The sequence below is a fragment of the Leiobunum rupestre genome, chromosome 10 (genome assembly GCF_980474605.1).
Source record: "Leiobunum rupestre chromosome 10, qqLeiRupe1.1.hap1, whole genome shotgun sequence".
NCBI classification, from domain to species: domain Eukaryota; kingdom Metazoa; phylum Arthropoda; class Arachnida; order Opiliones; family Sclerosomatidae; genus Leiobunum; species Leiobunum rupestre.
Window position 1 is genome coordinate 26,430,210 of NC_143393.1, and position 27,652 is coordinate 26,457,861.

A 27,652-nucleotide genomic window follows, 5' to 3' on the forward strand; every position below is an offset into this window, starting at 1 on the left:
CTGAAAAAGTGAGATAAGCGAGTGGCTCATAGAATCGCGATGGCGAAAGGTGGGATCATACCGCCCATCTTCAGCCTGGCTCTGCAAATGGCCACTCCGTGGGTATTCCGGACGACGCATTTATAAACGCCGGCGTCGTAGGCTTTGGCGGGAGTTATACGAAGCTCGCAACGTCCCGATGACGTCTCTTGCACCTTGATTCTGCTGCTCATGATGAGGATTCCGTCATTTCGGAACCAAGAGTAAGACGGTTTCGGAGTCCCGCTGGCGAAACATTGGAAAACCGCGTCCTGTCCATCGCGAACAACGACGTCTATGATACGCTCTCGGAAGAAAGGCGTGGCCCCTGTAAAACCGCGATATGATATTTTATATTGGTCAAGGTCTTTGATGTGGGAAGTGTTCGTACCAATCACGGCTTCCCTGTCGCCCTTTCCCTTCCAGGCTTCTTGTTTCAAGGACTCGATTTGTTCGTGGGCGTATCCCAAAGTACCAATTTCGTGAGACAACCTCAAAGGAATTGTCCTGGTGGATAAGCCTTTTTTCTCGTCGTCAATTTCTTCGTCCATGACGTCCAAGAACTTCCTCCTTTCCCGAACCGCGACCTTCGAAAGGATCGAGACAATCAAATACGGATACACTCGAGGTGGCGGCGTCAAATCTTACGTGGCCTTCCCTCAAGTTGCTGGCCAAGGACGGACTACGAGCGGCTCCGACTCTCAAATACTGCCTGACTCGTCTGGGGAAGTCAGTGTCTCGTAACTGAAGCAAATAGGTGTCCGGTCCATTTTGATACCTCAAAAATAAGCGTTTACGTCATAGTACGTCGTGTATACGTCATGGTCGAGTTATACTTACAAGCTCTCGGATCGAACGTCGATGAATTCTCGGTTGATCTTCTGTTTGTATGTGTCGTCGAACTCCGACGCCTTCGGTTTGGATCTGTTCAATTCCTTTTCGGGACTTTCGACCGGAGTGTAAACCTCGCCAGGTGGGTAGATCATCTTGCTTGGGTGAGTGAAGCACGATTCCATGGTGCGGCGCCGGTAGAAGTTGCGACACGAGGCGTTGGCGTACTTCGAATTGGTCACCAAATAATTTAGTTTGAGCGTCAGATACAAAAAGAAAAATTACCTACCCAATCTTTCCATTTCCTGTAATAGTCCTTCAAGCGATCAATGTTGTTCAAATTGTCGCATTTATCGGGAATTTCCGAAAGCTGCAAATAGTCGTTTGTAATTCGTAGATAATTAACGATCTAGCAACGATAAAATGACTTACTTTGAGCCACGGGTGACCCAGAGCGGCTTTCACGTCCAACCTCCCGCTGCCAATGACAGATATTTTGATCATATTGTATAAAAACGGGAAATCAAAGGCGATTTTACTTACGTGGGGTCGAATACGAGGAGTTTGGAGATGAAGTCGCGGGCGTCATCCGATACTTCGGCGAAGGCGTCGTGGAAGAAGTTGATTTTGCCGTCTTGTACTCTGGTTAACGTCTCTCGATCATTGGCTCCCAAAAATGGCGATATTCCGCTCAAACTAGATTCGAAAGAATTGACTCTCGAGATATTTGCGGTATTGGTTTTAGCACGCGTCAATTACTCACAGCAAGTAAGTTATCACTCCGACACTCCACATGTCAGCGGCGAGGGAAGCGGGCGCTTTCTTCACCAATTCCGGAGCCACGAACTCGGGATGGCCGTAGAGCTGAATGTAATTGCGTCCCGAATGTAAACGAGCGGCCAATCCAAAGTCTCCAATCTTAATGTTATCTCCGTGAAGACGCGCCAGTAAAATATCACCAACCTAGTCGACAAACGGAATTTCACTATTGTCACATTTTGCTAAAATTGGCAAGAAAAATAGCTTACGGTTAGTCCTAAGTGAGCAATATTTTTGCTGTGCATATGTTCCACGCCTTCCAAGACCTGCCTGATGTAAGCGGCGACTTCACTCTCCGTTAAGCTACCTTTCTTCAAAATATGGTCCAAGAGCTCACCACCACCACAGCTATGAGACATTTCGTAAGTTATTCCCGTAAAATATGGAAATCACGTTCTATTGAAATTTAAATTACAGATCAGTGACCAAACTGGTCGAAGCTTTGGTCTCGTACGAGTCCCAGAGCCGGACAAGACGTTGATGATTCAATTGGTTCATGATGTCCATTTCGGCCGCCATATAATCCTTGAGTTTTCCGGTTCCGGTCATAACCTTCGCGGCGTAACTCCTTCCGCTCGACCGTTCCACAGCGTGGAAAGTAACGCCTTGAGTACCTCTGGCGATAGAATAAATAATCCAAATTCACAAGTTGATCATGGGACACCGTCGCTAGTTTCTCGCTACCCTAGCTACTGTTACACTATCGCTTGAAACCAGCTTTTAAGGCGAGTTTATCCCACTTTTATTGGTCAAAACTGGCCTTCAAACCAACTTAAACTGGGGTACCATTATAATTATTACCTTCCAAGTTCGTCGCCAAGATCGTAGATCTCTCCCAGAGGCTTCGTCTTGGGTTTGACCATCCTCGGCCTACTGTAAGTCAGGGAATCGTACTCGGTTTCATTCTCTTCAATGGTAACCATGGCGCTGGTTTGGGCAGTTCCGGCGATGTTAGACGCCGAGCAAGAGTACAGACCCGAGTCCTTCAAAATGGATCCACTCAAAAACAACGAGCATTTATCGGGCTCTTCCCAGAGGATCTTGATTCGAGACGATTCGTGCAATGGTTGCCAGTCTTTGAACCACTTGACCTTGGGATACGGTTTGCCAATGACCTTGCACTCCAGACGACCGCTTCTCCTGATCATAATCGTCGTTTCTTCCAAACGTTGAGTGAAGATGGGTTGTTCTATAAATACACCATCGACGTCATCGCGTTACCAAAGCAAATGGGGTAATGGTATCGGTTCCCTGGGGATACTTACCGGCGAGCAGTAGATTGATCTTCTGCCTGGCTTCTCCGTGTTCGTTGACAGCGTGGCAAGTGTACGAACCGACGTCGTCTTCGGTCATCCGCGTGATGAAGATCATCACTTGACCGTTGCGATCTTGCAAGAAGTCGTATTTTCCTCCGGTTTCCAGCTTGGTGTTGTTGAAGTACCAAGAACATTCGGGTTGCGGGTAGCCGTAAACCCAAAACTCAATGCTGACTGGCCGTCCTTTGATGCCGTACATCGTCTCCTCTTCTTTGCGAAGGAATCTGGGTGCCGCGGCTAGATATTTTTCGACAAGCGTCAACTTACAGAAGAACTTACCATATTACTACAATCATAAGATCCCCATTAGCAAAAGTCTAGGCCAAATTTTTGACGATCTCACACCCGTTATTAAGAGGTAGCAGAAGTAAATGAACCAAGTTATCGAAATAGCGCTCAGAATCGGAGGGCGTTTTCCTGATGAAAATCGAGTCAAATAAAAGCTAATTTCCATCCCCGTCTTTTGACGCGATAAATTGCACTTGGGAATTGTGGGTATAGCTATTTCTATGTGTAAAAAATGGTTTGATAAAAACAAAAACGTATGTTTTTTCGGCCTAGAAAAGCGCTAAATTTCAAATTCGAGGTCAAAATGTAACTTCATAAGGAAAACGCCTCCAACATGGGGAGTATAGCAGTCTGATAACTTCGGTTCATTCACTTCTGAAGGTAGGTATTCCAAATCTGCACCTCCTAGTGGTTACGTCCTCAACTACGCATTTCTAACAATAATTTTGCGAAATGCATTATGTTTTTAAACTTATAGCGTTTTCCATTTGACTGCTCTCGAGCGCTCTAGATCGCTCTGATCAACATTTTATGTTCCATTTGCGTGCTCGGATCTGCTCCGATCAAGTTTAGCATGTTCCATTTCCCGCTCTCGGGTGCTCCGAGATCACCCAACACCGATCTGCTGATTTCGACAGATCAACGGATCGAGATCAAGATCGGAGCCAATTTTTGCGTGTTCCTTTTAGATTTTTTTGGCAAAATGGCAGACCAAGACGTGTAAATTCAAATTACTAGCAGATAAAAAAAAAACAAAGCGCGGGAATATACTAATGTAATGTTCCATTTGCGGTTTTACTATAGTCGATTGGGGCGAGATATATGACGTCAGAGACATTTTCGGAGTGAATCTCGAGCAATCAAATGGTAAACGCTATATGAACCATGCGAGAAAAATCTTCGCCACCAGCCCTTAGCACCGTAGCCAATTCTTATCTAGAATTTGATCGCTTTCAAAGTTAAAATTAACACTTATCTTTGCAAAATGATTCATCAGAACGTAAAAATGGCTATTAGTTGTGTTTCTCAAGGTATTTATTTTTCAAAATTTATATTTAAACGCGTTTTGTGTGACATTTATCAACCCGAACGTGGCTGCTCTACCAAGTAAGATAATATTTTAGATGTAAAAATTTTGAAAAAGAAGATGTCACTACTGCTCTATTATCGTACGTTAATTTTCTTCTCGCATGGACAATTCCGTTAACATGGGGCTCTATCCTAGACCTTTACTTATGGGGGACCTTATGATAGGCTTATGGTACAATTAACGTGCAAAAAATCGAACCATTTTTATCAAGCGGTGGATGTTCGATTTCGTAATCCTTTGGCTTGTATTCGCCGGGTGTCGGTGGTACTAGCTTGCTACGATGAGCCGTGACGTATGGCGAAGGGTCGCTAAGACCGTGTTCGTTTTGTACCCTGATTCTGTAACGATAATCTTGTCCCGGTTCCAATCCGCGGACGTCGCAGATCGAGTCGCGAATGCCTGAGTAGAAAAACACCAACCATTTAAAAACAGTTGATCGAAATCGTACGATAAATTGCCCAACTACTAACCAGACTTGTAGGGTGACCACTGTCCATCGGGATGTCTCATATGCTCAACCTGGTAGCTAACGGGCAAACGCGGATAAATTGGAACGGATGGTTTCCAAGCCAAGGTCAGATTGTCGTCGGACATTCTCGTAATGCGAGGTTTGTCTGGCAAAGGAACTGGCGCTCCTGCGATAACACGAAACGCCTTTCCGTACTAGCTCGGATATGATATAACTATTGAATGAAAATCACTTACCACTCTTCTTAAAGTTGTCGTAACCAGCATACTGGTCACCGATTGGTTTGGCGGGAATTTTATCACCTATTTCGTGTTGAAAATGTCAAGTTATAGTAACCCAACTCGGGGTTCCTAGTTTTATTGTAATTTTTAGAAATATTTTTATGTCGATTTAACGTCAAAATTTACCCTCAATTTATATTTATTTAAAAATTCAAAGCCGCAGAGGTGTTAAGCGGTTTGTGTTATGTGTTACAGTGTTGCCATACTACGACACACAGTCAAAAAATAAAACCAAATATATTCGGAGCTCACTGAATATCCAATTTTGTTAGTATCAAAAAATGCCTCAAGGAAAAAGCCAGAAGAAAATTGAAAAATCGAGAAATAGAGAGAGAGTTAGAATGAAAAACTGCCGAAGTATGACAACACGGCATAGAGAAAGAAACTAGACAGAAGACGAGTTTTAGAGGGAAAAGATAACATTTTAATGTTACACTTACCTAAGATTACAGACAAAAATAAAAGTCTAATACTGATATTTTTTCAATCTCTATTTACAGCACAGGCATTCAGTGAGCTCCTATATCCGCGCGCTTCATTTGTTGTTTATATACATCGTACACAATTTGAAACAATCCATTACAAATTTTCATCTTTTCATTATCTCAATATATTCCGCGTTTTTTTTTAAATTAAGATTCAAATACTTTTATGAAGTTCGTAATTCGGGGGGTTAAAACTGATAAGTTTATTCTACGGAGGGAATGTATCGAAGCAAGCAAAGACTAAGCAGCTGTTAATAAAAGCGTTATTTTCAGTGGATAAAAATTCTACGTAAATAAAAATAAAATTGGGGAAATAAAAATAAAAATTCCGATTTAAAAAATTTAACTGGAAGGGACCATCCGGACGTGGCTATAGAATTAAGCCCGACATTTTGAAATCTAGCTACCTCCATTTTGAAATGGTATAAATATCATAAATATCTTTTTGATTTTGATTGAAATAAAAAATGCGAAAGCTCAACTTCCGCAACTATTCACTATAAATGGAATTAACTGTAACCATAAGTGTATAATATTGATACATAAGTGTGACACTTTTTATTCTTCACACGCAAACGTTTTACTGAGAGCTATTCACGAGACAGACTGCATAACAGGCTTCGTCGCCGTTTTGCGTCCGCTTGCTAACGCGTCTCGCTAGGGGGAGATTTTCTTAATTTAGGCCTAAGTCATCGAGTGACTTTTAAAGCCATTAATTCAGGAGGCCGGATTACAATGCGTGGTGGCCGGGTTACTACGCGTAGGAGGGTGGTGCCAAGCCCTTCATGCCACGCTAGCCAACAGCTCCGTTACTAGCTCTCGGTAAAAAATTCCCCAAAGTGACAAACGTATGGAACAATATTATAGACTTATACTGTAACTGTTTGAAAATACTTAGGGTGCCCGTTACCGCTCCAAAATCTCAAATGAAAGCCGTGTTTATTTAAAAGGTTACTTTTTACAGCCCCGACTGCATTGCGATCCCGAACATCTGAACAAGAACAACGTCACCGCCTCGAAGAAGCGATCATCGCCGCAACCGAATGCGGGTGGACTTTGGGCGGCCAGAACCGTGAACAGGGCGGCCAGAACGACCATACCCACCACGACGACGATCAAAGGATTCTCGTGTACTTGGTCCAAAAAGCACCGAGATATGACTTCGAGATCGAGGTTGCTAACCGAGCGCGATAAGTTGGACAAACTAATACTGGCTTGCCGCGACAAATTGGACAGACTCCTGCTCGCGGTGCGCGTCAAATTAGACATGGTCATCTTACTCTCTTTGCGAAGTTTCCCAGTGCAGGTCTCGCTGCCGTACGGATTGGAGATGGAGATGCGGTACTCTCCGAAGTCTTCCGCTTGGATGTCCCGCACGAAGAGACGAAGCAGCCCGTTCGGTTCCAACTCAAATTTGTGTCGAGGAGTGAAGTCCAGTTGTTCTCCGTTTCTGAACCTGAGAAATAAACGATCCAAATTTGTATTATCTACAACCCTAGTCGATGAAGATTAGTAGGGCTGTGCTAGTACTCGAACATCATCGAGTACTAGGCATTTTTTGAGGTCGATAACTCGAACTTGCCCTCGAATAAGTAATTGAAGAATACTCGTCGATTATCGAGTACCAAAAAATTGCATATTCGGGTACGCGATTACTCGAATAAACTAGTCTCTAAACTCGTCGAGTATTTGTTTTTTCTATCCTCGTTGCTTCAAAATTCAAAGAGGGGATTTTTCCACTTTTTGGGGGCAATAAACGGTACCTTCAAAGTTTCCCGTTTATCAAGTACTCGATTACTCGAATCGAATAAGATAACGTTTCCCCTAAATCCAGTACTTGATTACTCGACTCGAATAAGATAGTTTCCCGTTTATCAAGTACTCGATTCGAATAAGATAAAGTTTCCCCTGAATCAAGTATCCGATTACTCAACTTGAATAAGACAAAGTAATGTACTCGATTACTCGACTCGAGTACTCGATGAAAAAATTTGATTCTCGATAACCGACTCGATTGCCTAAAACCACTAATCGCACAGCCCTAGAGATTAATGGTCGCACCATTTAATGTCGGGAGCCGGCGATCCAACGATGCAAGCCGTGAATTTGGCGTCTCCACCTTCAGAGGACTCGCAATCGCCCAATTTCTTCAAGAACATCGGCGGTTGTCCCTTTTCGCCTTTGTCACTGAAATTAAATTGAAAACGAACTGTACCATCTTGTACTACGAGCGGAATAGCGTGTGTCATTTACGTTATTTTGACATCGGCGCGACAGCTATCCTCTCCAACGGGATTCTTCGCTTTACATTCGTAGAGGCCGCAATCCTTCGCTCTGGGATGAGGCAAGGCCAGAATGCAGAGGTCACCCTCTCGCGTCATGTTGTATTTAAGACCGGGATAAATCGGATTGCCGTTGAAGGTCCATTCGATTTCCGGTTCCGGGAAGCCCTTGACCCGGCATTGAAGCTTCAACGGTTCGGACGACGGAGCCTGCGAACGAAGGGATATTAGTCTCGAAAATTCTACTAATGACGACAGTCGTACCTCGAGATCCACAAGGCGTTGAATAAACCTTGGTGGCGTTCGTTCCATCACTTTCACGTTGCCTTGAGAACTGCAGGTTCCGGTCGCGTTGGTGGCTTTCACCTCGTACTTTCCGGCGTGTTGAGGATTGGACTTGCGAATCTCCAGAATGGCCTTCTTGCCGTCAAATACTTGATGGACGTTATCGGAAGGATAGATTGGTTGACCCTCGAGAAGCCACTGAATGGCCGGTAACGGAATTCCCGTTACCGAAACTTCCAGTTTGATCGGTTCACCTTCCTTGACTTCGATGTCATTCAGAGGGGTGACGATAGTCGGCGCGGTGGGGGGGTCGCTGGGAGTGCTGGCCAGAGGAGTGACGCTTAAGTCGGCGTCGGTGGACGCTTCGCCGTGAGAGTTGGTAGCGACCGCGCAATAATTGGCGCTGTCTTGTGGGATGCAGCGGTCAAAGAGAAGGCCAATGTTGCCTTCCGGGGTTTGGAATGCTTTAACGTGGACGCCATCGGGCTTGAAATTCTTGCCATCTTTCATCCTGTAGATGGAAAGTACCTTTCAGTAAGGTATACCTAAGAATCTAAAGGATAAATTCCGGTGAAACTGACCATTTTATTTCTGGAGCTGGTTCGCCACTCAAAAGAGCTTCCAGTTTGGACGGGTACCCTTCAATCGCTTCGGCGGGTTGCAAATGTTTAATAAAGATCGGTGGTTCTAGATGGACAATACAAACTCGATACTAAGTAATTACGGCGCAATGTTGAAATAAATCTTACGGTTAACTGTAACGGGGGCGGACGACCTGACTTCTCCATTTTCATTGGCGGCCACAACCGTGTACTTTCCGACGTCATCGGGAACCACGCTGTCGATGAAGAGTGTGGTGCTGCCATCTGGCTCTTCTCGGATTTTGACTCTTCCATCCGGAATTATTTCATTTCCATCTTTCAACCTGGAAGGGATATATAATTGTGGTATTTTCCTAAATAAGAGATACGCGTTTAGACGAACCATTTGATGGCGGGTTTGGGTTGTCCCGTAATCTTGGCTGTTAGTTTTCCAGGTTGTCCGGCGATTAACGCTGTTTTTTGCAAACCAAGTTCGATTTCTGGCTTTTTCTTGGGCACGGCTTTAGGAAAGATAATTACGTGTAATCTTACACTAATTAGGATCGAAATTGCTTAAGGACTTACGTTTAACCTCGACCATACACGGGCTTCGGGTCTTTCCTTCGTCATTCTGCGCAACAACGGCGTATTTACCGGAGTCATCGGGCAACGCGTGGTCAATTGTCAACCGCACATTTCCATCCGGTTCTTCGTGAGTGTACACGCGATTTGAAGGAACAACTTCTTCACCATCCTTCAACCTTTAACAAAAATAAACATTTCAAAATCCACAACGATATGTCTACTAGAGACTAGTAAACCAATTCTATCACCCGTAACGACTACAACTAAGTTAATAGTATTAGAAGTTTCATTTAAACCAAGGAATACCTCTGCGTATGGTTCCATACCAGAGTGACTGAGAAAAATCATATCACCTCGGACAGGAATCGAACCTACAACCTTTGGGTTACCGTCCCAACGCCACTACCATTGGACTACCGAGGTCACGAATAATCAGGCCTCGGACACCCAATTTATGAATGATCTGGCTCACATTATTGACGGGACAGATTTAACCCGTTGTTGACGGTGCCGTATCATTTTACGTCAACTAATTTATAACAGGTCCTTGGGCGTTGGGACGGTAACCCAAAGGACGTAGTTTCGAATCCTGCCCAAGGTGATATGATTTTTCTCTGTCACTCTGGTATGGGACCATACGCAGAGGTATTCCTTGGTTTAAATGAAACTTCTAATTGTATTAATTCCTGCGTAATATAACAAATAAATTCTCAAGTTAATAGTAATAACCATTTAATATCTGGCTTGGGGTCACCAGTAACTTTGGCCTCTAGTTTCAGAGGTTGGCCTTCCGTCAAATCCTTGTTTGGAGAAAGTCCCTTCTCAAATTCGGGCTTCTTGCCAGTGGGGCTAATCATTTTTGGAACGGCTGAATTCACAATCAAAGTGTTGTAAAATAAACCGCAATGAATGTACTCGTAAACGAACTTTGTAAACTTACTATTAGCTTTAGCTTCGCTTTTTCCCTCACCACCTTCATTGGCAACAACCACGGCATATTTGCCAGAGTCATTAGGTGTCACTTTATCAATGTTCAATATCAAAGTGCCATCTGGTAACATTTCTGGTTTGAAATGGTCACCGGGTGTGATAGGCTTGTTGTCTTTGAGCCTGATCAGACGATAGCGTTTGGTTAATAAAACTGTAAAACTGAAATTAGTTAAAACAACTTATAAACAAACCAAGTGACAGTTGGATTTTGAACACCAGGACTGAGTTTTGCTTCCATTTTTCCGGGTTCACCCTCATTCAACAAAACTGGTAAAAGAGGCTGATCGAATCGTGGTTTGTCCACTTTGGGCTCGTCAATCTTTGCCTTTTTCTTTTCGTCAGGAACGACTATCCAAAAAAGGGGTAAACATACGATAAAACACGTGGTAAAGTACTTGCCGTAGGTAACTTTCAAAGCGGTTGTACCAACCTGTAACGGGTGCTTCGCTCTTGGCTTGTCCGGCTGGGTTGGTAACAGTCACGGCATATTTTCCAGCATCAGAGGGCTTGACATTATCCAGCAACAAGACGACAGTACCATCTGGTTCTTCAGCGATACTGACGTGTTTATCCGGAGACAATTCTCTGCCATCCTTGATCCACTTGATCTCAGGCTTGGGTTCGCCCGAAACTTTCGCTTCCAGACGACCCGGTTTTCCCTCTGTCAACTCCGTGGGTTTCAACCCCTCGGTAAACTCTGGTTTTTGACTCGGAGGTCCTTAAATGAAGAACCTTATTTAGCTTAACCGGTAATTAAATAATCGCGTTTCAATAGCGAGCACTCACTTGAAATAGAAACAGGAGCGGCTGTGGTGGCGTCACCAACGGGATTGGTAGCGATACAAGTATATTTTCCAGCGTCCTCCGGTGTTGGGCTATCTATAATCAAAGCCGAGGTTCCATCGGGTTCAGTTTTGACCTTCAAACGGTTGTCCTCTTCGATGGGTTGTCCATTTTTCAACCAAGCGACTTGAGGCTTTGGCGTGCCGACAGCTTTCACTTCCAATCGGGATGGTTTACCTTCGACGATGTCAATGGCTTCCAACGGCTTAACAAACTTTGGTTTGACATTCTCTCCTTCGCCGGCTAAGGAAATTGAATGTCACTTTAAAGGTACAATTATAGATAAAGATAAATTTACGTTTGACGGAGACTTGACTGGGGCTTTTAACTTCTCCTTGGTCATTCTTGGCCACCATTTCGTATTTGCCAGCATCAGCCGGGGTTGCGTTGTCCACTTCGAGGCGGGCGACGCCGTCGGGGGTGGTTGTCATCTTAGTATGAGCATCGGGTTTCAATGGTTTTCCGTCTTTGAGCCATTGAATTTCTGGCATTGGTTGACCATCGACCTTGGCCTCGAGGATCAAATGGTCACCCTCACCTAAGGACACCTTGGGTTCCAAGCCCCTTTCAATAACGGGCGAAGAATCTGGGAAAAAAGTCGCCGTTTAATATAATTGAATACGCAAAAGTACAGAGATATTCCAGACTACCTTTGGTTCTCAAAACGGCACTGCTAGAGGCTTCACCGGAAGCGTTTTTCGCTTTACAGCTGTAGGTTCCTAAGTCGTGAGCAGCCACACCTTTGATGGACAACGTGAAACAGTCTTTTTTCTGAGTTATTTTGATTTGGTCGGTTGCTTTCAATTCCTTTTCTCCTTTGAGCCAAGTTAATGTCGGCAAGGGATATCCGCCAACTCGGACTTCGAAAGACACGTCCTCCCCTTTCTTGGTTGAGACGTCCTTCATGTCCTTCAAGAAACTGGGAGGTTCGCCTAAGGAACAGTTTCTTCAGTCTCAAATTCATTTCGAATAAATAAACAACAAGATTTACCCTTGACAATCAATTTGGCGGTTTTTTCGCATTTGCCGGCGCTGTTAGACGCTTGGCATACGTAGCTACCAGTATCTTCTTCCTTGACACTTTTAACCGTGACGGAATACGTCTGTTTTTCTTCGTTACTGACGATTACGATGTTGTCGGACGCTCTGACGGTGCTGCCATCTTTTTTCCTAATATATAAAGGTGATTAGCAAACAGAACTATATATTTAAAATTTCCCAACCTACCATGTTATAGTAGGAGATGGTAAACCAGTAGCGGTTACTTCGAATTTGGCAACGCCTCCAATTTTAACCTCAGCGTCTGTTAAGCCAGTTAGCTCCGGAGCAACGGGTTCTGCGAGTTAACGAACTTTAGCTATCGAACTGGATCCAATAATCTTAAAATGGTACCTTTGACGCTAAGCGTGGCGCTACTCTTAGCTTCTCCTTTATCATTCACCGCTTTGCAAGAGTAAGAAGTGCTATCGTTAATGGTCAGATCCTTCAAGGTCAAGGTATAGAAGTTATCTTTGGCGTCGCTGCCCAAAATGGTACGACCATCGGCTTGGACTTCCACGTCGTTTTTATACCAGGTGACCGTTGGTGAGGGATTGCCGGCGACCTTGACTTCGAAACGGGCGGCGTCTCCAACCACGACCACCGTGTCGATCATGTTACGGATGAAAGTTGGAGCCGCTGAGTCGTCGGCGCCTAAAACCACAATCAAACGGTAATTAAAATACGCAATCGCGAAGAACAGTCGAAACTTACTTTGCACGGATAGTAAACCTTGGGTGGTGGCTTTTCCAGCTTTGTTGGTGGCGTTACATTTATAAGTAGCGCTGTCCTCCATCTTGGTTCCGCTAATGACAACTTTCTGGATGGAACCTTCAGAGGTTATCTTAATTCTCTCCGTTTCGGTAATTTTGGTTTCTTCCTTGAACCTTCATAAAATAAAGCGTTTATTTAAAAGTAATTGGTATTTGGCGAGATAATCCTACCAGGTGAGTTCCGGTTCGGGCGAGCCCTTAACTTCAATCTCGAAAACGGTTTCCTCTCCAGCCCAGATCTCTTGGTCTTTCAATCCTTTGACAAAAACTGGTTTACTATTGACAGTCAGCTTTCCTTTGGTAACAGCTTCTCCCAATTTATTGGTGGCTTTGCATTCGTAATCTCCGGCTAATTCGATGGTGGCGTTATCGATTTCGATCAGATAAACGTGTTCCTTTTCTTGCTTAATGCGAATGGTAGCTGAAGCAGAAACGTCTTCGCCGTTGCGCGACCTTTGCGCGACGAAATACGCCTTAAAATCGGAACTATGAAGGTTTTGATGATAATCCCACTTACCAGGTAACTTTGGGTTCCGGTTGTCCCGTGACGTTCACGGTCAAAGACACGGTTTCACCTTCATTGACCTCGACGTTGCTAAGTCCCTTTTCGAATTTAGGTTTGGACGAGACAGTGAACGCCGCGCTGGTATCGGCGCTTCCTTGGGTATTGGTGGCCGTACATTTGATGGTTCCGGTTTGTTTAACATCGGCCTTTTTGATAACTAAAGTGTGGCAGCCGGTTTCCGCGTTTTCGGTGATTTTAACCGTATCACTCTTGGCCAGATCGGTACCTTCCAACGTCCTGAAATAGCGACGTTTTGTAAATAAAGATAGCCACTAGTAATTGTCGTGTATCAACTTACCATTTGATTTTGGGGGCGGGGCTTCCTTCAACTTCAACTGCAAATTCGATGTTCAAGTCTCCTTCCCTAGCCTCCGTGTCCTTGAGCGTCTTTTTGAAGGCCGGTTTGGCGTCTTTGGTGTCGACACTAAGTTTGCACGACGATATTTCCTCACCGTATTCGTTGGTGATTTTACAGGAATATTTACTGGCGTCTTCTTTGGTGACTTTATTGATAACGAGGGTGAATTCGTTATTGGCTTCTTCCTTGGCTTTCACCTTCTTGCCGTCAATTTTAATTTCCGCGTCGGCGTTTAACCTGAAACGTAAAGTATCATTAGGTACCGGCTAATTATAAACGCGACTTAATTAATCTTACCACGTAACTTTAGGTTTCGGGGCACCGGCGACTTTGACGTTGAAGGTGACATTTTGACCTTCAGAGGCTGTTTGATCTTCCAGTCCTTTAATAAACTTGGGAGGCGAAGCCACGGATAGATTTCCACTAGTATCGGCGCGACCAGCGTCATTGGACGCCTCGCAGGTGTATTTTCCACCGCACTTATCAGTTAAGGTTTTGACCTTGAGCGTGTATTTACCAGACGCGGCGTCGGAGGTGATTATATGCCTACTGTCGGCTTGGATCTCCTTATCATCGTACAACCAACGGATTTTTGGTTGGGGTTTACCTTCCACCACCACGGCAAACTCGACGTCCTCGCCAACTTTGGCCTTTTGGTCCGATAGGCTTTTGGTAAATCGGGGTGTTTGGCTCTCGTCTAATTTCCAATATCAAAATTAAAATCAAAAGTAAATATTCCAATTTTAACCACGATATTTTTACCTTCTAATTTTAATTTGGCTGTTGAAGTATCCTTGCCGAACATGTTACTAACTTCGACACCATATTCGCTTTTATCCTCCTGGGTGACTTTGTGGATGATGAGCGTGAGTTTATCAGAAGCTTCCTCTTTAACAGTCACGTGACTTCCGTCGATAGTTAAACTAGCACCCGCCTTTGTCCTGTTAAAGTTCAAAGTTAGTACGACTAAACAAGGGCTACAAGTTTGTAATTATACCATTTGACATCCGGTTTCGGATTGCCCTTAAATTTAACGGTGAAGGTCGCGTCCTGACCAGCGGTTCCATTGACGTCCTTTAGTCCTTCCAAGATCTTGGCGGCGGCTGGAACGAGTTGAAGTACATAAGATCAAGTTCGTGAAGTGGATAAACTAAATAAATGAGATAACTTACCATTGACGGAAACGTGGCCACTGCTTGAAGTCTTTCCAACAGAATTGGTCGCTTCGACCTTGTATTCTCCGGCATCAACAACGGCTATCTCTTTAATTTTCAACGTATACGTTCCCGTTTCTTCATTTGACACAATCTTGACGTTCTTACTCTCCGCCACTTCCTTTCCTTCGTGGTACCTTCAATTTTTCACCAATATCACATTCCAATTCGCAACTTACATGTAAAAGCGCGTGAAACAACTTACCATTTAATATTTGGTTTAGGTAATCCTTCGACCTTAACTTCCAAGATCACATCAACGTCACCTTCCTTAAATTCCATATCAGTAAGTTTCTTCGAGAAAGAAGGTTTCGCTACGGAGAAAAAACCATACCATTACCTTGGAAGGAACGGGACATTATGAAATTATTTCGCAAATTACATTTGATTCCGACGTTCCCGGAAGTGGTGTCTTTTCCGTACTCGTTCTTAATTTCGCACTCGTACTTGCCAGCGTCTTCCTTCTTGACCTTGTCGATGGTGACCACGTAAGAGTTGGTCTCTTCCTCGACAATCTTGATTCGCTCGCTCTCCTTGAGAGTGGAGCCGTCTTTGGACCACTTGAGCGTCGGCTTGGGGGTTCCGGAGATTTTAACGGACAAATTAATCGTTTCTTCTTCCACCACTTCGACGCTCTTCATTCCTCGTAAGAATGAGGGTGGAGCTAAGAGACATTTGGTCAATTAGAAACGCGTCGAAAGAACGGGACCCTTCAGTGATAAGTTCGTACCATTAACAGTCACGGCAGAAAAACCTGTCTGACTTCCGAATGGATTGGAAACAATGCACGAGTAGCTACCAGCGTCTTCGGGCTTGGCTTTGGCGATGGTGAGAGAGAAAAGTTCTTCGGAGGGATGTTCTATCTTGACCTGTTTACCGTGGGACAATGGCTGACCATCTTTGTACCATTTAATTTCCGGGGCTGGTTTCCCTTCAACTTCCACTTCGAGTTTCAACGGCTCATCGGTCATTACAGCCATGTCCTTGAGTTGCTTTTTGAACGCTGGTGGACCTGGAACGGTAGAAAGAGATTGCTAACTTTAAGAACCGTTTTTTCTACGTCATAAACTGCATACATACAAGTAACCGTAAGTTTTCCTTTGGATTCAACTTGACCAACATCGTTTTTGGCAACAACCTTGTAACTTCCAGCATCCGCTTTGGTTACGTTCTTGATCACCAAAGTAGTACTTTCATTATCCTCAAATAAGAACTTGTATCTTCCACCATTGACGATTTCCTCTTCGCCGTGGTACCTGAAAGTTGATCGGGTTTTTTTTAAAGTACAGTTTCGAGCTCAGACTCAATTCATGACTTAATCTTACAAACAACTTAATTTAACTTCGGTCAGCTTGCGAATCAAAGACCACATACTTGATTAACTTAAAAGAACAAGATATAGGCGATCGTAAACGTACCAAGAAAGATCTGGTTTGGGAAAACCAGTAACTTTAACTTCGAGCATGGCCGAAGCGCCTTCGCTAACTTCGACGTCGGACAGGTTGGCCGTAATTTGAGGTGCCTCCGGTTCTCGTAACAACTGGTTTACGAGACCTGTTAAAAGTGGCGACAAAAAGATGTAATAACGAATAACCGCCGTGATTGGAAACGTTTGACACGCGTGGTACATTTAATATCCATCAGGGTAAACAAATACACGTATGAAGACGTTCAAGGCAACTTCGTAAGTTCTATCCAAAGAGAGTCGAGTAACGAAGTTGCGTTGAGCAACTGGCTCGAAATGCGGCGTAGATAATTACCTCGAAAGACCATTGAAGATACTCATGCTTGGTATTGAAACGTGAGAAATTAACGTAAACGTGAGATTAACAAAGTGGTGGTAACTCAGCCAAAATATGGTTAGTCGAAATGCCATGCTCGCGCGGTGAATCCATGCTGGTCAACAAAAAGCGAAAATATTATTTGTTCCCCGACAACGAGGGAGTACACAGAAACGGTTCGACGGCTTTGCTCGAGAGACATTGATATAATCCTCGGAGGACATATAAACGAGAGGATGACACTGGTCCTTTTGGTGGAGTGACACTGAGACTGGTGGAAGGTGGGTAGTAGCCGCGCTACCTTGGACAGTCAGCTCGGCGCTACAAGCGATCCGTCCGCTGCAAGTACTGGCCACGCACGTATACAGGCCGGCGTCATCCGGTTTGACGTGATGGAAACACAACGCCAGCGTGTCCTCCACGTCATCGAATGACACTTCGAATCTTTCGTTGGCTTCGAACTCCCTTCCATCCTTAAACCTAGTGACAATTTATACGTTAACCATCGACTTTACGAGCCAATATCCCGGAAGAAGCGAAACTGAGGTTTACCATTTGAAGGCTGGTGGAACTGGAGAGGGTGTCCTAAGCGCATCTTCGTCCTCGTCCAAGAGTCCTTGGAATAGGATTTTATGTTCTGCGAGGGGAAAATAGTAAAAAGAGCGAGTATTGTCGCCCGGTATGTCACACAAGTCCCGGCATGCTTAGAGTCAATTTTATAGGAGACGGTAAATAAATATCTCGCTCTAAAAACAAATGAATGCAGCTTGCTAACAACTGCATGCGTAGTAGAGAAAAAATAATAAAATAAAGAAAAATCAAATAAAAAATCGGCTTTAGTGAAGTGTGAAAAAGCAGCGACTGGAACTGACTGCTTCATGCCGTTTTATTTGTTTTAAAAAGTTTCGTGATAGTATCCAGAGAAAGTGGAATTAAAAAAAATATAGTTATATCCCATGCACAAAATATTTATTTATATTGCGTCTAAGAAACGCCAGAAAAGAAGAGAGTAAAAACTTAAACAAAAATAACAGGGGTAAAATAAATTGCCTGTAAAATTGAAATTTCATGATATCAGAGACTAAGTATTATATAAAGATCTACTAGCGTTTTAGGCATGTAGCGCCGCTGCGTAAAGAGATATTTGGAAGTAGAATAAGGCATTATAGGCCAAAATAAAATGGCGGGAATCGATTGTAATATATTACGCAGAGGCGCTATAGTCTTCGTTACTAGTAAACCGGTACTGGAGACGAAATTTTACCTGTAAGTTGGGTGAACCAGATTCAAAACACCAATCATTTTCGCAAAATACATACACACCGATAAAATGTTTGTAAAATCACCCTTTTGTTTATGAAAAACAACCAAATTCTCGAAGCATTTTATAATTAGAATGTTTTTACGATAAAGAAAAGTTTGTATCTGAGAGCCAGCCTTATTAAGCTTATTTTTGACGTATTTGGCGGTGAGAATGAAACTGAGCTCACTTGTAACGCTGATATTTCCTTCTGTGGTGGCTTCTCCTTCGCTGTTGACGGCGGTGCAACTGTACCGACCGGCGTCAGCCTCTGTCACGTGATCCAGGATCATTTCAAACACTTCCTTCGATTCGTAGTGGATTCGGACGCGTTCATCTTGCTTCAACTCTTCGTTATCTTTGTAGCTACAATCGTTTCGTAGATGGAATTAGAAATTGACCAGGGATCGCGAAGAAGAATGGTATCCTTACAATGTAACCTTGGGTTCAGGGTGACCTCGAACCACCAACTCGAACCTGACTGAAGTGTTCTCCAAGAGTTCGGTATCTTTGAGCATAACCTTGAAAACAGGAGCGTGCGGTACGACGGTTCCACCGGGAGTAGTTGGTCTAGAATCGACCTTAGGTACGTCCAAACCGTGGGCTGAAAATGAAGTCAGTGTCAACAGGGTTCGTACAAAATTTCCAGAATTAAATTCCCTGGAATTTCCAGGTTTTCCCTAACCAAATTTCCAAATTTTCCCTGACCATTTTTGTAAAATAAATAAATGGTTTGAGGTAAAAGTCTTTAAAAATATTTTATTTCAATTTATTTGCCTGAATGTTTTGGGGTCAATTTAAAATTCCCTTACTTTTGGGACCATTTTGAAATTCCTCGATCTTTTGGAAACCTTTTAAAATTCCCTGACTTTTCCCTGACCCTTTGGAAACATTTTCAAATTCCCTGACTTTTCCCTGACCCTTTGGAAACATTTCAAAATTCCTTGTCTTTTCCCTGACATTTTGGAATCATTCCCAAATTCCCTGACTTTTCTCAGACCCTTTGGAAACATTTTCAAATTCCCTGACTTTTCCCTGACCATTTGGAAACATTTTCAAATTCCCTGACTTTTCCCTGACTCTTTAGAATCATTTCCAAATTCCCTGACCCTTTGGAAACATTTTCAAATTCCCTGACTTTTCCCTGACCCTTTGGAAACATTTTAAAATTCCTTGTCTTTTCCCTGACATTTTGGAATCATTTCCAAATTCCCCGACTTTTCCCTGAGCTTTTGGAAACCTTTTAAAATTCCCTGACTTTTCCAGGTTTTCCACGTCGGGTACGAACCCTGTTCAACGTTTCGGGAAGATGGACAATATTTACCTTGCTTAACGGTGATATTAGCGCTGCACGAAATAGTTCCATTTTCGTCACTAGCCACGACGGTGTACAACGCAGCGTCTTTCTCTTGGGCTTCGCGAATGGTCAAAGAATGGTAGTTTCCATTGTTGACTATCTCGCAGCGAGAGCTGGCCTTGACCGGTTTGTTGTCCTTGAGCCAAGATACCATGGCCGGTGGCTGGGAGATAACCTCGCAGTCCAAAGTGATAGTCTCGCCCTCTGAAAACCCGCAACAAAGTTAACGTATTTTGTTCCATTAAAGGGGAATTGTCACCAAAACCAAAATTTGCGAGGTTTATTTACAGAATGGTAGAAAATATATTAATGATTATGTCCCTGAAATTTTATAGTTATTGGAAAAGTATTTAAAAAGTTACGCTACTTTATCCGCAACCTACATCAAACGGCTCCAAAAATTTCAGAAATCGCGGTTGAACCTACGTGCAGCGCCAGAAGAATGAAGCGGCAAAAATTTGAGAAAGGCATTTTAAAAACACGATAAACTACAATCTACGAATATAACTCGGTTAAAAAGCCAAGGAGAATGTCGTAGCAGACGACAGTTCCAACCGAAAAACGATAAAACCCGGGAAAATAATATTTCGTAACGAGATGGCGCTGCAGGTAGGTTCAACCAAGCGGTTCTGAGATTCTCGAGTCGGGAGGGATATAAAACACGAAATTTGGTTGCTAATAATAAATCAAATATTGGCAATATTAACGTGAAATTTTTTGTATAACCATTTTCGGACGTCCTCTATCCATTTAAATGGTTTTTAATCAATTTTAGGGTGGTGACAATTCAGCTTTAAGGTTAAAATCCGCGAATAACGTAATTACGTTGGCAAGAGACGCTTCTGAGAGACTTCCTGAATTTGGGTTTCGGAGCTCCGGTGTCCATTTCGGAAGCTGTGGAATAAACAGAGATGGCGTCTTCTTCAAAAGCAGAGTAAAAATCTGGAACGGAAGACCAAACAAAACCCACCATCTCTATATTGAAAACACGCTAGCTCTGCTCTGGTTAATGAAATAAAATTTCAAGGTTTCTATGACCATTTCTGTATGGTATCTCGCAAGCAGAGTGTCATCGTCGAATGGCGAGTTTTGAATGGTCTTCTATTCTCGTATCATTATTACCGAGAGCGTGAACGATTTAAAGCTATAGCGTTAATTTCTTTTAAGCTACGAAACATTTACGACGATTTTTAGGCAAATATTTTAGAAGTCGGTTAGTTTTTCAAATAGTTAAAGCTGGTAATTTTGTTTCGCTGTTTAGTAAATAACCAACGACTCTTCTTGAAACAGACAGAAAAAGCTTATATAAAACGGACAATTTGACGTCGCTGTTCACACAAAAATGGTCAGAAAACTTTGAAAAGAAATTTTACATATTTGACTTCTTTAGAAAAGAACGGAGGACGAAGAAACGGAAGAGAGAAAGTAAAAGGAAGTCCGAAAGAAAAGTTATAGTTCAAAAGAAACGGAACTAATAAGTAGATTTCTACAAGTAGTAAAACGGAAGTGACACAACGGAAAAGAGAACAGCCGCAATTGCGGAGTAAAGAAATAGCTCTGAATTTGAAGGAAATAGGTGTTAAAATGAAAGCGATAGAAAACTAATTTCTATAAAACTAAGCGGCAAAATCATTCGGCATTCGGACATGAGTTGCTTCTAAATCAGAGGGCTTTTGACTATTATCGGGGTAAGGCTCTTCGCGGTTAATTTACCTACCCTCCATAGATGTCAAAGACCCGGATCGAATGCTTTCCGTAATTTGGGTGTTCATTTCCTCGTAGGCTTCGAAATCCTCCAAAATTTCGACTCTGGGTTCCGGAGATTTGGCCCGCATCGCAATGTCTTCCGAAATATTGCATTCAACGACCGTTTCCTCTTCCCGGACGCGCTCGCTCTCGAGCACTTCCGTCACCACGGCCTCTTCGCGTTCTTCGGTCGCTTCCTTAATTACCGCTTCTGGACTGCTTTCATTCTGCAATTCTACTACGCGAATTTCTTCGCTGATGCTTTCGTTCACTATTTCGATGGTTTCCGTCTTTTTCGGAACGGGTTCTTCCTGAATTTCCTTAATTACCGTTTGCTCCGATGCGGTTTCGTCCTGAATTTCCCTGATTATTGTTTGCTCCGATGCGGTTTCGTCCTGAATTTCCCTAATTACCGTTTGTTCCGATGCGGTTTCGTCCTGAATTTCCCTGATTATTGTTTGCTCCGATGCGGTTTCGTCCTGAATTTCCCTGATTACCGTTTGTTCCGATGCGGTTTCGTCCTGAATTTCCCTGATTATCGTTTGTTCCGACGCGGTTTCGTCTTGAATTTCTTTAACTACTGTTTGTTCCGATGAGGTTTCTTCCTGAATTTCTACAATTTGGATCTTTTCGGATGCGTTTTCATCTTTTTCAATTTTTATCTTTTCGGTGATTACAACTGGTTCGTCCTCACCGAAATCTTCAATTTCTAAATTTTTACATAAATATGGGTCTGGCCGTTTAGTGCGCTTTTTTTTATTGGAAAACAACTCCCGACAAAGTTCTAATCTATTAAAAACTACGATGGTACAAAATTACGAGAAATTACCTCGTAATTTTGCAACAAAGCACTACGAAATTCTTAATTTTACTGAAAATCTCGTCAGTCAATTCGAACTTGGACAAATTAACTAACGAACCCGTATCTAAAGCAAAAAAAATCCTACCGAGAGAATTACGAAACATTACCACCCAAAAGTGTTAAAAGACGAGCTAAAGATAATTTATTTGGGTGTAAATAATTAGCTAAGCTAATACCCAAGGAACCACAACTATAGTGACTTGTGAAGCCAATTTCTGGTGGCCGGATTAAATTGATTAGGATGGTGGTGGAAAACCCTTCAAGCCACCCGAGCCAACAGCTCCCTAAACTTGCTATTACCATTAACCTTGACAAGTTTAAAGTTTTTATGAAAACAGGAAACCGAAAACCCCCTTTGACAGCGGGGGAAGGATTTGTTCCGAGTGGATCGGACAGCGTGGCGCTGCTCTAAAAGAACCAAACGCGCAATCTAGATTCGCGTCCAGTAGTTCATTTGTCCGATATTCGAACATTTAAATCCATATTTTATAACATGGCACTTCTCAGCAACTACTTTTGCCATTTAGTTTTTCATTTTAGTTTTCATTTAAAACGCGTTTCGTTATTGTAAATTTAGAATATCTTAGATACGATCTCTGATTAAACTTTAACGTCGAGACCTAATTACTTACCCGCGGGAATGGCTGTCACGGTCAATTCTTTAAACCAAGATTCCTTCTGGATGGACGTCCTGGCCTTCAACTTGAGCGGGAAACCCGGCTCGCTCGTGCTACTATGTTCGATGACCAAAGTCTTCTCTTCTCCCGATGGTTCCACAACTTTCACGTCGTGGAGCTACGAATACCCAAAAGTAATTATACCAATACTGTACGGAAGAACAGATTTGCATAACCCTGGACTCATTGGTTTTAGGAAACAATTTTTCCCAAATTGATCTTAACCCGTTCTACAACTTTCTAATTGGAACTATTCATTTATTACTTATGGATAAATAAATATTGTAATTTGACCTTGACTGGCAAGCTAAAGGTCAAGATGACTTCTGAGATCTACCCACTCTAGCACTCCGTATCTGAGATCTACCCACTCTAGCACTCCGTATCTGAGCTCCACCCGCTCTACAACTCCGTAATTGGAACTATTCCTCTATTCCTTATGGTTATATAGATATTTTAATTTGACCTTGAGTGGCACGTTCAATGTTAGGATGCCTTCTACCTTCCTTAGCCTGGGTTATGCGAGACTAAATATTTATAATGGAAGGAAAAATATACCTTGATGATATTCTTCATCATGTAAACGTCTTTGTCCTGGACCTTCTTAACGTCGGTGATGCAGACGCGGCCTTTGAAAAGGAAGACGTACCTTTCGCGAGTCACTCCGGCCGAGCCCTCGGTCACCTCGAACCAATCCTGGGAGAGTAATGGGAAAAGAGCCGAATTGTTCAGAACCTATTTGCAAGAACCCCACCCACCAAGATAGAGCAACGGCGGTGGAAAGCAAAAGGCAAACAGAGATACTAATATCAAGAATGCATTCAGATACCTAAGAATACGGAGAAATAACATCTGGCAGTGTTGCAGAATTTATAGCTCGGTGTACCTAGTAACAGATACCATACCACCGGAGGTCTATCATCATAGTGCCCTACGCCAGCGTCCACAACCCGGACAGGTGACAAAACCAGCATGGGTAGTAGTAGTACCCTACTACTGATGGTCGCACCGTCGACGCAAGCCACTCAACCCAGCAGAAGGTGCAGCAATGGGACGACCAATCCCCACTTCGCACACAGCAGTGGGATTAAGAGTGGATGCTGTAGCAACTCCAGCCGACACCCACTGACAGAGGCAAACTGGCCGCGTGGGCAGATGGGCCCAAATCTTACGGGACCACAAACAAATTGTGTTTTGGGAGCCGGTGGTTTTGGAACCTATAGGTTGAAAGCAGGCCCGTAACCAGACGCCAAAAATCGGGGGCACTCATATTTATTTAGGGGGTGCTAATGGTTTAATACTAAAACTCGTAATTTTTAACTCTCACTCCTGAAATTAGTAAATATACCGAAATTGCCTACATTTTGTTATTTTTTAAATTATGAATTATGAATATTTTATGAAAAATACGGGTAACCGATATTAGTTGGTAGTTGAGCAATCGATTTTTTTGGGTCGGTCGGGTTGGGGATGCCCAAGTATTCATTGGGGGGCGCTGAGCATCCCCCACCCCCCATATACGGGCCTGGTTCAAAGTCCGAAAGAGGTCTACCAGCAATCCCGGCTCTACTCGAGTTGGCGAAAAGTGAGTAATATGCCCACTTGACGCGAGTTCACCTCTGAACTCTATTCGGTCCCATATTCTTAAGTACCCTAATGTATTCTTGCTTAAATAGATATAAAAAATGCATTCAAGTCGATAGAGAGTATTTCATGATTCCCTGATGAAACACCACGCCTTTCAGCATGTAATCTTTCATCTCATGTAGGTGGGGAATATCTCCCGAGAATCATGGAAACATAGGCTATAGTCTCTATTAACGCCAATACATTATTACTACCATCAAGACTGCATAGAAGTAATTAAGAACTATGTACGATAACATTGTCCCCTACTGCCATCTAGTGGCGTAACTAGGGACCAATAAAAAAAGTTTTTTTTAATAAAGGGCCCTTTTGAGTTTTGATATCCTGCGGGGGGGGGGGGGACGTTGTCGTGACGCCACTGCTGCCATCTAGGAGCAACAAACACAGCACTGCCCACACATAATATTAATAAATTAAAATTTATAGACTTCATTTACGTCCACTGTATGAAAATGCAGGCACTAGAGGGCACCAATTAATAGCCCGGAGTTTGAGAAGTATAACTTCATGGTGCCAGTATTTAATATTTTCACAGTTCTTAGTTACTTCTACGGGTTTTTGCTAATATGCATACCATCGGCAAATTGGGAGGAGACTATACTTCAGAAACATGGTTTCTATATCGCTACTGCATCGAACATAAAATTTCCACAAGAAATCAAACTTACGTGGCAAAGCATTCGTCCGAATTTGTGCAAGTTTCCTTTGTAACCTTGGATGGAGTTGAGGAATTGAGCGTCGGACGCCTTTTGGGGAATAGTTTGCATCAATTCTAAGGCTTTTTCGAGGTCGTTCGTGTCTTCGTTGAGTCTGGACGAGTATTTGATCAATTCCTGCGGGTTAAAGGAATATCAATCGTTTTTCAAATCAAAATTGTCTACAAATACATAGTTTGCACCTAATAAGGGAAGGGTCTATGGTCTCTATGGAAACCGGGAGGGGATATCATAAATTCAAACCATTATGCGCGTAACTACTAAATAGCAGGGTTCGTACACGACCTGGAAAACCTGGAAAAGTCAGGGAATTTGAAAAAATTTCCAAGAGGTAAGGGAGAAGTCAGGGAATTTGAAAATGTTTTCAAGTGGTCAGGGAAAAGTCAAGGAATTTTAAAATGACCCCAAATAAGTAAGGGAATTTTAAAATGACCCCAAATAAGTAAGGGAATTTTAAAATGACCCCAAATAAGTAAGGGAATTTTAAAATGACCCCAAATAAGTAAGGGAATTTTAAAATGACCCCAAATAAGTAAGGGAATTTTAAAATGACCCCAAATAAGTAAGGGAATTTTAAAATAACCCCAAATAAGTAAGAGAATTTTAAAATAACCCCAAATAAGTAAAGGAATTTTAGAATGACCCCAAATAAGTAAGGAAATTTTAAAATAACCCCAAATAAGTAAGGGAATTTTAAAATGACGCCAAATAAGTAAGGGAATTTTAAAATAAACCCAAATAAGTAAGGGAATTTTAAAATAACCCCAAATAAGTAAGGGAATTTTAAAATGACCCCAAATAAGTAAGGGAATTTTAAAATGACCCCAAATAAGTAAGGGCATTTTAAAGTGACCCCAAAAAAGTAAGGGAATTTTAAAATGACCGCAAAAAGTAGGGGAATTTTAAAATAACCTCAAAAAAATCAGTCAAATAAATTTTTGAAAGATGTATTAAAAATTCATAATTAATATTTCTCAAGATTTTACCTTAAACCATTCATTTATTCTACAAAAATGGTCTGGGAAAATTTGGCAATTTGGTCAGGGAAAACCTGGAAATGTCAGGGAATTTCATTTCGGAAATTTTGTACGAACCCTGAATAGGTAGCTATTATGTTGGTAAGCCTCATCAAAGCGACAAAACGGACGAAAATTAGATTTATGCTTTAAAATTTTCAAATTAATATCGTTATGGGCCCTAAACAAACCAAATAAGATTTTACACCCGCGTTGTTTAAATAAATAGCAAATGACGACAAGAATATCTGCGAAAGGAAGTTGGCAAAGTTTGTCAAATTAGGTCTTTGTGGTGATCCCTTTTACAATTACAATTTAACTATTCGAAATTTTTTTAACAAGGCAGTTAACCAATTTTAACGTGAAACTAAATTCTTAATCATTTAAAAATAATTAAAATCCGCAAACGGACGATTGAAACTGTTAAACCCTCGCCTTTTACAATTTTACAAAGAAATCTACACCAGCAAAATGACGGTTCATTCTTTCTCAAATTATATATTTATTCTTGGTGCATATATCTATACTTGGAACTGCGTCAATTATGACGTAAGGATGCAATCTATGTATATTAACACTTACGCGAAGCAAAAGCTGGTAGTCATTGATGCGTTGGATTGGAAGCTTCAAATGCTCAGAAAGGGTTTTATCATCTTTGATTTTCTTCGTATGCTCCTAAGAATAAAAGAGATTTTGGAATACGGCGAGACTTTCAATTTTTGAGAAAATTGTCAACGCACGTCGAAAAACTTTTTCAAAGCGGTTGTTTCCAAAATTTCCTGGGCGCGATGTTCATTTTTGCAATAATTTACGTGCTTATCAAAATCTCTTTCCTGAAAAAAAAATAAATAGAATTTTTAAAACAGAAATTTATTAATATTATGTTTAAGTTTTTTTAAGACTTACAAGCCTGAGAAATGTAATTCCTAATTTGGACGGTTCATTGGCGTAATACTGAACTCCTTTAATTAATTCGCTACGGAAATTGATTTTATATTAATTAAAAATTAATTAACGTTATTAAATAAATAATTAATATTAATATTAATTTACATTATTTAAAATAATTAATTGATTTATATTCATATTAATTAACATTATTTAAAATAATTAATTGATTAATATTCATATTAATTAATATTATTTAAAATAATTAATTGATTAATATTCATATTAATTAACATTATTTAAAATAATTAATATTAATTAAAATTATTTAAAACAATTGATTAATATTAATTATCATTATTTAAAACGATTGATTAATATTAATTATCATTATCTAAAACGATTGATTAATATTAATTATCATTACTTAAAACGATTGATTAATATTAGTTATCATTACTTAAAACGATTGATTAATATTAGTTATCATTATTCAAAACAATTGATTAATATTAAATATCATTATTTAAAACAATTGATTAATATTAATT

At 41.8% G+C, this 27,652-nt stretch overlaps 1 protein-coding gene across 1 annotated transcript in view; it reads right to left on the minus strand.

Moving 5' to 3' along the window:
• Window positions 1-27,652, minus strand: part of Obsc (Obscurin) — a 50,806-nt gene that overhangs the window by 3,394 nt on the left and 19,760 nt on the right. Inside the window, exons 5-63 of the mRNA XM_090161718.1 lie at window positions 27,120-27,189; window positions 26,954-27,046; window positions 26,796-26,888; window positions 25,150-25,314; window positions 23,393-23,530; window positions 22,790-22,952; window positions 21,267-22,004; window positions 20,375-20,491; window positions 19,517-19,753; window positions 18,625-18,796; window positions 18,383-18,558; window positions 17,445-17,529; window positions 17,194-17,372; window positions 16,530-16,665; window positions 16,192-16,367; window positions 15,842-16,123; window positions 15,494-15,775; window positions 15,317-15,425; window positions 15,070-15,248; window positions 14,895-15,000; window positions 14,660-14,838; window positions 14,195-14,594; window positions 13,838-14,134; window positions 13,492-13,776; window positions 13,146-13,427; window positions 12,916-13,088; window positions 12,556-12,855; window positions 12,391-12,499; window positions 12,155-12,333; window positions 11,814-12,095; window positions 11,462-11,749; window positions 11,107-11,406; window positions 10,751-11,038; window positions 10,512-10,668; window positions 10,271-10,440; window positions 10,060-10,198; window positions 9,331-9,506; window positions 9,149-9,266; window positions 8,914-9,089; window positions 8,746-8,851; window positions 8,144-8,675; window positions 7,851-8,089; window positions 7,659-7,784; window positions 6,560-7,053; window positions 5,068-5,133; window positions 4,833-4,997; window positions 4,561-4,761; window positions 2,934-3,221; window positions 2,470-2,857; window positions 2,084-2,284; window positions 1,878-2,016; window positions 1,613-1,812; window positions 1,393-1,545; window positions 1,282-1,327; window positions 1,139-1,219; window positions 859-1,076; window positions 640-796; window positions 410-605; window positions 62-346 (exon numbers count right to left, since the gene is read on the minus strand). Coding sequence (XP_090017844.1) covers window positions 62-346; window positions 410-605; window positions 640-796; window positions 859-1,076; window positions 1,139-1,219; window positions 1,282-1,327; window positions 1,393-1,545; window positions 1,613-1,812; window positions 1,878-2,016; window positions 2,084-2,284; window positions 2,470-2,857; window positions 2,934-3,221; window positions 4,561-4,761; window positions 4,833-4,997; window positions 5,068-5,133; window positions 6,560-7,053; window positions 7,659-7,784; window positions 7,851-8,089; window positions 8,144-8,675; window positions 8,746-8,851; window positions 8,914-9,089; window positions 9,149-9,266; window positions 9,331-9,506; window positions 10,060-10,198; window positions 10,271-10,440; window positions 10,512-10,668; window positions 10,751-11,038; window positions 11,107-11,406; window positions 11,462-11,749; window positions 11,814-12,095; window positions 12,155-12,333; window positions 12,391-12,499; window positions 12,556-12,855; window positions 12,916-13,088; window positions 13,146-13,427; window positions 13,492-13,776; window positions 13,838-14,134; window positions 14,195-14,594; window positions 14,660-14,838; window positions 14,895-15,000; window positions 15,070-15,248; window positions 15,317-15,425; window positions 15,494-15,775; window positions 15,842-16,123; window positions 16,192-16,367; window positions 16,530-16,665; window positions 17,194-17,372; window positions 17,445-17,529; window positions 18,383-18,558; window positions 18,625-18,796; window positions 19,517-19,753; window positions 20,375-20,491; window positions 21,267-22,004; window positions 22,790-22,952; window positions 23,393-23,530; window positions 25,150-25,314; window positions 26,796-26,888; window positions 26,954-27,046; window positions 27,120-27,189 — 12,275 coding nt within the window. The remainder of the gene's footprint in view (window positions 1-61; window positions 347-409; window positions 606-639; window positions 797-858; window positions 1,077-1,138; window positions 1,220-1,281; window positions 1,328-1,392; window positions 1,546-1,612; window positions 1,813-1,877; window positions 2,017-2,083; window positions 2,285-2,469; window positions 2,858-2,933; window positions 3,222-4,560; window positions 4,762-4,832; window positions 4,998-5,067; window positions 5,134-6,559; window positions 7,054-7,658; window positions 7,785-7,850; window positions 8,090-8,143; window positions 8,676-8,745; window positions 8,852-8,913; window positions 9,090-9,148; window positions 9,267-9,330; window positions 9,507-10,059; window positions 10,199-10,270; window positions 10,441-10,511; window positions 10,669-10,750; window positions 11,039-11,106; window positions 11,407-11,461; window positions 11,750-11,813; window positions 12,096-12,154; window positions 12,334-12,390; window positions 12,500-12,555; window positions 12,856-12,915; window positions 13,089-13,145; window positions 13,428-13,491; window positions 13,777-13,837; window positions 14,135-14,194; window positions 14,595-14,659; window positions 14,839-14,894; window positions 15,001-15,069; window positions 15,249-15,316; window positions 15,426-15,493; window positions 15,776-15,841; window positions 16,124-16,191; window positions 16,368-16,529; window positions 16,666-17,193; window positions 17,373-17,444; window positions 17,530-18,382; window positions 18,559-18,624; window positions 18,797-19,516; window positions 19,754-20,374; window positions 20,492-21,266; window positions 22,005-22,789; window positions 22,953-23,392; window positions 23,531-25,149; window positions 25,315-26,795; window positions 26,889-26,953; window positions 27,047-27,119; window positions 27,190-27,652) is intronic.